Below are 11,068 nucleotides of genomic sequence, written 5' to 3'. Positions count from 1 at the left end.
GGTTTTATAAATGATTTACAAAATAGACACAAGTACGTGAAACTACATTCTATGGTTGAATTATCGAAATCGAATATGCCCCTTTTTATTAAGTCTGGTAATCTAAGAATTAGGGAACAGACACCCTAATTGACGCGAATCCTAAAGATAGATCTATCGGGCCCAACAAGCCCCATCCAAAGTACCGGATGCTTTAGTACTTCGAAATTTATATCATATCCGAAGGGTGTCCCGGAATGATGGGGATATTCTTATATATGCATCTTGTTAATGTCGGTTACCAGGTGTTCACCATATGAATGACTTTTATCTCTATGTATGGGATGTGTATTGAAATATGAAATCTTGTGGTCTATTATTATGATTTGATATATATAGGTTAAACCTATAACTCACCAACATTTTTGTTGACGTTTTAAGCATGTTTATTCTCAGGTGATTATTAAGAGCTTCCGCTATCGCATACTTAAATAAGGACGAGATTTGGAGTCCATGTTTGTATGATATTGTGTAAAAACTGCATTCAAGAAACTTATTTTGTTGTAACATATTTGTATTGTAAACCATTATGTAATGGTCATGTGTAAACAGGATATTTTAAATTATCATTATTTGATAATCTACGTAAAGTTTTTTAAACCTTTATTGATGAAATAAAGGTTATGGTTTGTTTTAAAATGAATGCAGTCTTTGAAAAACGTCTCATATAGAGGTCAAAACCTCGCAACGAAATCAATTAATATGGAACGTTTTTAATCAATAAGAACGGGACATTTCATATAAGATGGGTCAACCCAGGTTGGTTAGTTTAGGTTTCGGGTCGTGAATGGGAAATTTTTATTATTTTGGTTAAAGTGTCAAACGCTACTCTTGGGCCTACTTTGAGGGTTTGTAAGTTAAAAATGGTTAATATTTGATAAAAACGAATATTTTTGTTAGAGAGTATCCCTGACAAGCTTCAAAATGACATAGAATATATATGATTTTGAAGAGTTTAGACGGGTTTAAATAGTCGTCAAAAGAGTGTTTGGGGGCTGAAAATTTCTGTGCAGAACAGCAGGTAAGCATCAATTTTGTGTCAATTTTTTGGGTTGTTTTCGTGAAGTCATAACTTTTAACCCGTAACTCCCTTTTGACAAATAAGTTGTCTTTAGAAAAGTAGTAGAGTCAACTTTCCAATCGTTGTTCATCGTTATAATTTTCTGTCATATTTTTGGGTTATATTTCTTTTAAAAGCATATTTATTTTGATGCGGATTTGTTGATATTATCAGTCATGTGGGTTAATATAACTAAACGGGTAAATGAATAAGGTTTATACTGTGTAGGTTAGGGTTTAGGTTACCCTAACCTAAATAGGGTTCATTTAATTGTGTTTACTGTTCTTAAAATCTCGGGATAGATTGTTGAACTTTTAAATATCGTTATCTTACAGAGGTCGACGGGTCATCAAGAAAATGCAGAATTTGCAAAAGAGTTCATAATGTGTGCTTACTATGTTTATAAATAGGGATAAGCAGAACTTAATTTTTATGTTTGATTTCATTATCAAATGAGTTCGTAATGTGTTGGGTTGACAGTCTTACACTTTTTGTCTACTTTATTAGAATATGTTATTAAATTTCAGCACAAGAATACTATTATCATAATAGTAATAAATTTGCAATAAACGATATTGAAGGTTGTATTTTTTCGGATAAGGTTTTCCCTAGGCTACCCGAGGAAGAGGAGTATTTTTTTACTCTGATATACACGGCTTAACTGGATTATCCCATGATTATTTCCAGCCCTTTTCCCTAGCCACCCTGATATATTGAAGGTTGTATGCAAAAATATAATTTTTGTGACTTTTAACCCATCTAACATATTCCTTTTTAAGTACATTTTATGTTTGACTTCTTTCGGATGAAACACAACCCGTATTGACTCGGTTATTAATAAAAGTGTAGTGGCATCAGATGCTAACCCGTATTGTATAGTGCGTTTACAATAACTTGTTTGGTCGTTGTTGTGAATTAAGTTAATTAGTGTAGAGGTGGCAAGTTCGACCCATTTCTTAATTTTTTTTATCTGAACAACTTTACTTGCAAAAGTTTAGGAAGATGGGTAAAATGAAATGGGCCGGAAATCACTTAAATAGTTATATCAAATTCTTAAAACCTCCTATCACTTTCATAAAAAAGTCATATCATTAATTCAATACATTTGTTAATTATGTAGTTAAAGAAATGGCCAAAAAGTGTTGACGAGAATTTGAAAATGACTCGACCCACTTGGACCTGTATTAAAAAAAATGACCCAGGTTGGGCCTGCCCAAATTTTATGTTGTAAGGATTACCAGACCTGCAACTAATGCTGTTTTTTGTCTGTTTCAGAAAGATTTCTCCTATCATTTTGCTTGATGTACCATAAGAGTCCTTGATTATGATCGAGAAGATATTCGGTCCTTTACTTCCGATAGTAATGGTAAAAATTTGACACTTGAATCATAATTTTGAAATAACTTTAGGTATCAACTATTGTTTTGGTTTATCATGAAGGTTAGAAAAATCAAACGAAGCATTGACCGCTTTGACCCGATGAGAACCAACCATATTTGTCTACTAATCTGCATTGGGTCATGTAGTCTAAACTTATAAAGATTTATTCATAATTTATCTTCTATACATGCATAATGGAATGACTCCATATTGCACCTTTTTGTTTGGCACTCTCTTAGAACAGAGGAAAGCTCAACTATGAACACATTGCTAGAGCGTAACGCTGACTGTAGTGTTAGTAATATTTAGTGCTAAAGATGATTTATTACTCACGGTTTCTACTATTTCGGATTATGCTAAAAAAAGTTTAGGTTAAATGGATGTTGAGTAACGGGTCAAAACATGGGTTGAACCAAAACTCTAAATCGTCCATATTTGTAGTACTAACTTTTAAAGTTGATTTTTCACGTATCAACACACAAGTTATGATACGTTAAAATATTATTAGTTTCAGAGTGAAATGAATACAGAGGTTTTATACACTTAAACTACTATTTGAGTGATTTTAAACCTATTTTACCTATTCTTTCCACAAATATCTTTCTGTATACCTTGACTCATGTAAATATTTTGATTTTATTTCATTTTTAGGTGGCACATGAAGGTATGACTCTTCTCTTTATCACATGAAGTTATATATGTTGGTTGATTAGGCTTTTGCAGTGGTCTTGATTTGTAATTGCATTTTGTGAGCTTGGTAATTGGTAATAACATTGTTTATATTTATTGATCGCCAATTAGTTTAAAATTGCATAATTTCAAGCAACGAGAGATGAACGAAATCTGTTTGTAATGAGTCTGGCCCTTCTGCGGTTCCCGTTGTTGATTATTTTGGTGAGAGTGGTATATCATATATTTGTGTTATAATGGTTGAAGATTGTTTTAAAATATTATCATTTCATAAAACCCGCGAAACCGCGGATATTTAACTAGTAATATTAATTACAATACAATGGATAACAATGCTTTGATTAGTAACTACTGCTGTAATTAGTAGGAGTATAATTAGCAATATATATATTTAGAAAGGACGATATAAGTAATTATTATTAACCATTAACCATTAACTATATATACTAACCATATATACTAATGGGGACTAAAAATTTGTTCGTTTAGGCTCCATTCCCACCCACTTTTGGTCAAAAACGACAATAGTGGAAAAAAGAGGGGAAAAAACCAAACACCTCTCACACTATTTCAAACTTTTTAAATTAGGTCCCCATATTAAGAGTATAAAATGAAACTTATTGTTTTAATTAAAAATCTTAATCAAACTTCACCCGTATTTTTAACGGGACATATCTTTCCGCTCGCCTCGCGTTAAATTTTTTCGAACCCACCGTTCAACTCAAAAAAATCTTGCGAACACAACGGGACTAACTATACGCGAAACGGACACTTCTAAAAAAACACTAAATACCTCGGATATATTAAATACATATACACACCTATACTAACTACGTGTATCAAAAATCACTCGTAGCAAAACGTTTTTACTTATGTAGATACATAACGCTCCGTTAACTATGAATACGTAACCCGAAAGGCCCCGCGGCATCGCGCGAGCCCATTTTACTAGTTTTAACTTTAAATGAAAGAATTTTTTTAATATTAAAAAAGAATATGAAAATTTTAAATATGTATAAGTGGATATATAAAATAAGGTAAAAGAAAGTTGCCAAAACAGAATCCAGTCCACCGTTAACATTCGTATTCGATCACTAAACCCTAACACACACCTTCTTATTCTTGATCTCTCTGATCAAAATTAAACACCATTTTTCAAATCATTTGATGATTAACAATGTGGACTCACAAAGACTCAATGAATTCAACTCCGAGAGGTTTTCCGTTCTCCACCCCTCAGCCGGAGAAGAAACGGAGTTATTCTTCAAATGCATATTCATCTCCGCCGTGCCAGAACCGTCCGTCGCCGTTACCGGAAAGAAAATATACGCCGTCGCAATCTAATAACAGTAATCTGTTTCATGTCATTCATAAAGTCCCCGCCGGTGATTCACCCTACGTCAGAGCCAAACATGTTCAGGTATATCTATTTCTTTTAGGTCAAATATTTTGATTATTTTTATTTTTTTTGAAATTAAACTATTTTATGATGAAATTATTAAGTAAACTGATGTAAAATGCATTGATTATGTTATTGATTTTGAAGGTTTATTGAGAATTTTAAAAAGAAAAAGAAAAGAATTGAAATGAGTATTGAAATTGAATTTTTGTTAGTTTGACTTGGAAAAAGTCAAATCATGGGAATGGTATTAGATCATTTTTAAAAGATTTGATCTGTTGTTCATTATGGCATTCTTTGATTATAATTAACTGATCTTTATTTTGTTATGAACAGTTGAACACTATGTATATGTGAAAAAGACTAACTGACTGACCGTGTTAACGAATTTGAATCTAATTTGCTTGAATTTTGTGGTCTTGTTGATAGTTGGTGGATAACAATCCAAGTAAGGCGGTATCACTGTTTTGGGCTGCTATAAACTCGGGTGATCGAGTTGATAGTGCGTTGAAAGATATGGCGGTAGTGATGAAACAGTTGAATAGATCCGATGAGGCAATTGAAGCGATTAAATCATTCCGTCATCTATGCCCTCATGATGCACAAGATTCACTTGACAACATTCTTCTGGAATTGTACAAGGTATATAATCTTTTTTCGGATATAAAGACATTACAATTATTGTGCTTAAAAAGAAATTGGCTATTGTTCTTGAGAATACATGTGCAAAAAAGCAATGGTTTGTCTTGAAATCTCTCATTTGTGCAAAACACATTGTTTTTACATCTTGCTTTTTCGTAACAGAAACCAATAATGATAGTATGGAATTATCTATCTCAAGAACGAGCGTATTTAGGCAACTGGTTGCAACTTAATTACAAAAAGTTACGGTTTCCGTCCCATGATCTCTCACATATGTAATATGTGGAGTTCATCCTTTTAGTGATTATTTAAAAAGTCAGTTTGCTTGTACGATAAACCAATTTAGTCGACAATATATTAAATTAATACGCCAATGTTTTTAAACTGATCATTTTCATGTTACCAGAGATTGGGACGGATCGATGAGCAGATAGTATTGCTTCAACTGAAACTGAAACGTATCGAGGAAGCTACATCCATAGATGGAAATCGAACGAAGCTTGCGAGATCACAAGGGAAGAAAATTCAAATCACTATCGGGCAAGAGTATTCAAGGTAAAATATGTTGGAAGCAGGCCCGTTAATAACTTCATGAATTAAGGAGTAAATAAGGAACATAAAACTGTGTTTTAACCAGTTTACGTGTGATTAAAAACATTACACGGGGGCAAATTTTCTGAATATATTATATGACTAAAAAAACTGCAATTACAAATGATACTTATGGTAACTACAACCCATTTTCTTAAACTGCATTTACCTTACTCTTTAAGAAAGTGTATTGTATTATTATTCCATTAATGATCATTCTTTTTCAATAAACAGGTTACTTGGGAACTTGGCGTGGGCTCACTTGCAGCAAGACAATTATAAATTAGCTGAAGAAATTTACAGGTACTTGCTTTATTATAAACTCATCTTTTGGTTGCGAAACGCAAAAAGATACTGTAGTATTTTTTATGTTCTCGTAGTTCTTAAAAGTGCTCATTTCTGCCTAAAGTTGTTTTATTGAACCTAAATTTGAACTTTTATGATGCAGAAAAGCTCTTTCTTTGGATCAAGATAAAAACAAGAGGTGTAATCTTGCTATTTGTTTGATGTACATGGGGAACATGACTGAAGCCAAGTTTCTGCTGAGTACGGTCAAAGTTTCAAACAGAAACCGGGATGCGGAGGAGGAGTCGTATGCAAAGTCATACGATCGTGCAATCCAAGTTATGAATGAATTGGAAATGGAGAAAAAGAGTCATACTAGCAACCCTTTATCTTTCTCATTGTTTCTTAGTAGAAACAAGGAAACTGATTCAGCTGAAATATCGACAAAAGGAAAACGTAGCGATTCAGATCCTGGATTTAAGAGGCCGTATGCTTCTCCGTGTACAGTCAGCGGTACGCCCCAGGTCCCGTTCACGCAACCTAGAAGACGAGACTGGGTCCGACCTGAATCTGGTGCTGGTTGTTTGAGAAAATTACATTTTGAAAAGGCTGCAGAAATTAAGAGTGAAATCCCAGTAATGCCCTTGATGGAACCGCAAAGTCAATCGAAGGTTGTAACAGATGCTGGAAACAAGAAAAGTTGGGCTGATATGGTTGAAGAAGATGAACAGAATATGCTCTCTGATAACAAGTGTTATAATTCGAATGATGAATATGGTAATGTGAATGATGAACAGATTTTGCTTGAATCTAGCAGTTGTTATGGTGATGAAAATGAGGATTGCAACATAATGAATGGAAAGTTTAATACTTTGGGCGTGCGAGATGGATATCAATCGCAGCCGGGGACTGCCACGTGTCGTAGAAGTCAAATGGTGAAGCGGTCGTTGACTTTTGAGAGGAGTCAAAGTGTTAATGAAGATGAAAACTATTGGCATTCGTCTCCTGTACAGAAGGAAAACATGGGGTATGAGAGCTCTGATTGTGCCAATGGCAGATTTTGAGTAAGAGAAGTTAGGTATGAGTCATCTAATTGATGACTGTTTTCATGAGTTTGTGCTAATATAGCACCATTTTTTTTGTAAGTAGTGAAAGTAAGGTGTACACAATGTATGAAACATTATGTCTTTTAGAATATAGATATATGAAATATGAAATATACCAGGTGTTCATTGATCATATTGTCTTGCAGTTGTTGATATTGAAAGATACCAATAAAGGTCTTTACCACCTCTATGTTAACATAAAGTATACATCAACTATCAACTATATATAGTATTTTACTGTATTATATAAAATCCTGCTATACATGCATTGGTTAGAGTGCATTTGATAAATCTGAATGATTAAGCACTGAATGATTCATCATCTGAATGACAATAAGCTGTTTAATAATCATTTTGAATAAACAATATGAATGGATTAAATCAACTTGTTATCGTTTAACATTAACAAAAATTTCAACATACTTATTTGATACACGTTTTGGAAACGTTTTAAGAAAAATATTACATAAAACTTAACCTCTTAATGGTTACGAGAGTGTTATAACTCTGAATGGTTCAGCACTGAATGTTGAACCATTCAACACCATATGTTATTCAAGGGTCAGAAACAAACACACCGAATGTTGTATGGTTCATAATTCAGTACTGAACCATCCCATTAAGAGGTAAACAAACGCACCCTTAGTCTATCACAATCTCCCTTAGGATCACTTTATTCATACTTTATGGTAGATGGAGTTATCTATATATCCTTTTATAATGTATCATAAAATAAAATCATTAAAGTTAAACACTCAAGATACATATTATTGCAAGAGGTAAACATCTCTGATTGGTTAAAGAAAATAATGTGAAGCACACTTGTAACATGAGATAATCTCATTTATGGTATATACTAATTGTCATCAATAATATCATTTCTTCATTGCAAAATTTGTAACTAAAGTTGTATCCCTTTGTCAGATACGATGTGGACTATTTATAATCAAAAACAAAATGATCATTTTACTGAGAGTAATCATGTTAACACAAGTCTTCATAGTGTTTTTGGCAACGAGTGATGGAACGACCCATACGAACCCTTCGAGCAGTAAGTGATGCCAACAACACATCAACACTATTTTCAACAGCTTCAGCCTGTTTATCCAACCCTAAAGAGTTAAACTGTGAAACAAGATGTAGCTCGTCTAGTAGCCCGATTGCGGCTGCTGCTGTACATGTTCGGTCCCATGATGGTTGAGGCCTGCAATTTAATTGACCCGTCAATAAGTAAATGGGTCAAAATTTCCACCTCCAACAGAAAACACATATTACCTGAGTTTATGCATTGCGGATGCACCAGCGGTGAGTGATATCGAAGGAAGATCCACTCCCCATACTTTACCCGCTCGTTCCTGCAAACCAATTCTCGTATTTGAGTCTTAGTTTCTTTCAAGCAACAAAATTGTAATTGTTTAAAAGATAAAAGATATATATATTTTACAAGAAACATAATGTATGGATTACTTATCAATGACCCAAACTACCCTCCAATATATTGACTTTCATTGTACATTTTGGCAATTTGAATTTCATTGTACAAATAAATACTCAATTCATATACGATTTAACCTGCAAACGCCTGAACATTGCAGCTGAATTGCTCCATGTACCATCAAGCAAGATAAAGTTCAACGTTTCACCCACATCTATCTGTAGATATATAATTAAACCAAGTATCAATTAGCACGTGAGGATTGGGTGCTTATTTGATACACTTTATACTTTTGATGACAAAATGTAAGTACCGAGTTTGGTTCAGAGAGAAGACTATTTGATGTATATCCGGCAAAGCTATCCTCTACGGACTTCGTAGGTGCATTGTTATTTGGATAAAGGCACCAAACGTTGTTTCTTCCTAAGATTGTTTTTTAACATTATAAGAATTAAAGAAAGAAATTAGCAATTCTTCAAATGACCAAATATATGGTATAAATATACCGACCGGAATTCATAAAGGCATTCCACATGATTTCTTCATGTTCGGCAATGCCAAATATGCATAATTTGGCTGCGTCGGTACCAAATACTTGCCATAATAACTTCCCTGTGTTATTTTGCCTTAAGAAATCCTACAACATAAAAAGAAAAACATGCGCTAACGACAAAAGCAACGGTAAACAAATGGGAAAATAGGTTTTATATGTACCTTTGGATGCATATATAACCAAAAGCAGATTCGATGCCAAAGAGAACAAGTGACAACCCTTGAACACATGCAATCTTCACGAGGAAGCCAACACTATATAATTGTTTAAAAGTGAACCAAACTTATTATTCTAAGTAATTAAAAAAATTAGAAAATTGGGATAAACGAAACGAAGAAAGAGGCATGATATACCCTTTGACAAAGGTAACCCCGGCTTCCAAGTAAACGACATGCTATTTGTCTAGCGGAAAAGAAATGTAGCTTTTGTTCGGAATCATCTAATGATCTATATTTTGCTCTGTGCTTTTTATCTTCTTCAGTCTTTAAAGGCCCCTGCATTTTGACATGTTTATACAATATAAGTTTTTCAGCATACATCACGAAAGTTATAAAAAATCACACGTTGGTTAACCTCAATCGAGCCCACATTGATGACTGTAAAGTTTACGTTCAACAAAATACATACTCCCTAGTCACCCCATCTGAACAAGTATACTAAACATCAAATACCGAAATTGGCATTATAAGATAGCATTGAGAAACTTGTGGACCACATTCATGAGTTACCAATACAAAATTAAGAAAACTTAAGGCCGTGGTACCATTCTTAACCTCACAAGTTGATTCAAAGTTCAACCCATTTTTATTAGAGCAGTTATACATAATACTTTTAGCAAGTGGGGTACTGGCAGCTCATATCACCATCCATCAAATTTTAGATATTACATTGTGATTGATTGTGTGTAGGATAACATATTAAGACACAAAACACTCATTTTTTCACAATTGAACTAAAACTCATAAAAAAAGCGATGCTTTACAAAAAATAAAACTCTAATCGATAGAACAGAAATATGGTTTGAATTCTTGATACCCTCAACTGAGATTTTAGCTGTTTACATTATGGATAAATTGGATAAAATTTTATAGTGAATAACACCCATTATTCACAATTGAACATAAACGTATAAAAATCAAAACTTTATTAAAAAAAAAAAAAAAAAAAAAATTTGAAAAATACAATCATAAATGGAAATAAGGTCTGAGTTCTTGATACCTTTAATTTACCACCAAGCCCACCGAATTTCATCTGGGCATTATTTTCTCTCTCTAAAACAATCATCTCATTAACAATTTGATCCACTTGAGTGGGTATTGGGGAATCAGTACCCCAAGCTTGCCATTCTTGTAAGCTAATAGTGGTGGGTCTGTTATCAATGGTAAGGTCACCGGAGCAGACGGTGGTTATGGGTGGCGCAGCCATGGTGGTGGTGGTGCGTATGAGGGTATGTTTTGAGTATTTCAGTATGGTTAAGGCCCTAAAGCTAATTGGAGAAGAGAACATGGTTATTTTAGTTGTTGATGGGTCTAAAGTTTGATTCCGGAGAAGTATAAGTTATAAAATCCAAGGCCCACTAAGTATGGGTTAAACATTTGATTACAATATTGTGAAAGCTTTGGATAATTCATCTCAGTTTTTTTTTCCCTTTCTTTCCTCTCAATTCTTTTATTAATTGTAAAAGTGTACGTTTGGTTAAGTTTGTTGTAGTTTTATTTACCACTCATGTTATAGATTAATAATGGTTTGAAACAAATCGATAGAGATAGCTTGTGATTCAACATTAAGTGTTAGATGACCGACCATTGTTAGCCCATTAGCTTTAATTGTATATCGGGCCACAATTCATTTATAGCTTGATAGCTCTAGTTTTATACATAATACGTAA

General features: G+C 33.5%; 2 protein-coding genes across 3 annotated transcripts; one reads left to right on the top strand and one right to left on the bottom strand.

The window, feature by feature from the left end:
• The first annotated feature begins 4,346 nt into the window (after positions 1-4,346).
• LOC139852343 (protein POLLENLESS 3-like) lies at positions 4,347-7,159 on the top strand. The gene is made up of 5 exons (XM_071841617.1): positions 4,347-4,589; positions 4,998-5,210; positions 5,617-5,765; positions 6,036-6,104; positions 6,250-7,159. The coding sequence occupies exons 1-5, from the start codon at positions 4,347-4,349 to the stop codon at positions 7,148-7,150; spliced, it is 1,575 nt and encodes a 524-aa protein (XP_071697718.1). The 3' UTR covers positions 7,151-7,159.
• An 885-nt stretch (positions 7,160-8,044) lies between these two features.
• LOC139852344 (uncharacterized) lies at positions 8,045-10,688 on the bottom strand. Of its 2 annotated transcripts, XM_071841618.1 has the most exons (8): positions 10,399-10,688; positions 9,534-9,674; positions 9,342-9,434; positions 9,138-9,264; positions 8,941-9,050; positions 8,765-8,845; positions 8,468-8,547; positions 8,045-8,396 (listed from the first exon to the last, which is right to left on the bottom strand). In XM_071841618.1, exons 1-8 carry the CDS (start codon positions 10,684-10,686, stop codon positions 8,177-8,179), a joined length of 1,140 nt encoding a protein of 379 aa, XP_071697719.1. In that variant the 5' UTR covers positions 10,687-10,688; the 3' UTR covers positions 8,045-8,176. The 2 variants fall into 2 exon arrangements, with proteins under 2 accessions (XP_071697719.1, XP_071697720.1); XM_071841619.1 differs by lacking the exon at positions 8,045-8,396 and having other exon boundaries at positions 8,464-8,547.
• Positions 10,689-11,068: the final 380 nt, after the last annotated feature.

Source organism: Rutidosis leptorrhynchoides, chromosome 6, assembly GCF_046630445.1.
Source record: "Rutidosis leptorrhynchoides isolate AG116_Rl617_1_P2 chromosome 6, CSIRO_AGI_Rlap_v1, whole genome shotgun sequence".
Lineage (NCBI taxonomy): Eukaryota > Viridiplantae > Streptophyta > Magnoliopsida > Asterales > Asteraceae > Rutidosis > Rutidosis leptorrhynchoides.
The sequence above is the reverse complement of the archived record's forward strand: the minus strand, read 5'-3'. Positions and strand labels throughout refer to the sequence as shown.

What these genes read in the sequence shown, in the direction of transcription:
- LOC139852343 (XM_071841617.1), top strand. Translation starts at nt 4,347, where the DNA reads ATGTGGACTCACAAAGACTCAATGAATTCAACTCCGAGAGGTTTTCCG. An exon ending in TCAGAGCCAAACATGTTCAG is followed by an intron (nt 4,590 to 4,997) that starts GTATATCTATTT and finishes TCTTGTTGATAG; the next exon opens with TTGGTGGATAACAATCCAAG. An exon ending in ATCGGGCAAGAGTATTCAAG is followed by an intron (nt 5,766 to 6,035) that starts GTAAAATATGTT and finishes TTCAATAAACAG; the next exon opens with GTTACTTGGGAACTTGGCGT.
- LOC139852344 (XM_071841618.1), bottom strand. Translation starts at nt 10,686, where the DNA reads ATGTTCTCTTCTCCAATTAGCTTTAGGGCCTTAACCATACTGAAATAC. An exon ending in TTCTCTCTGAACCAAACTCG is followed by an intron (nt 8,846 to 8,940) that starts GTACTTACATTT and finishes ATATATCTACAG; the next exon opens with ATAGATGTGGGTGAAACGTT. An exon ending in TCCGCAATGCATAAACTCAG is followed by an intron (nt 8,397 to 8,467) that starts GTAATATGTGTT and finishes ATTAAATTGCAG; the next exon opens with GCCTCAACCATCATGGGACC.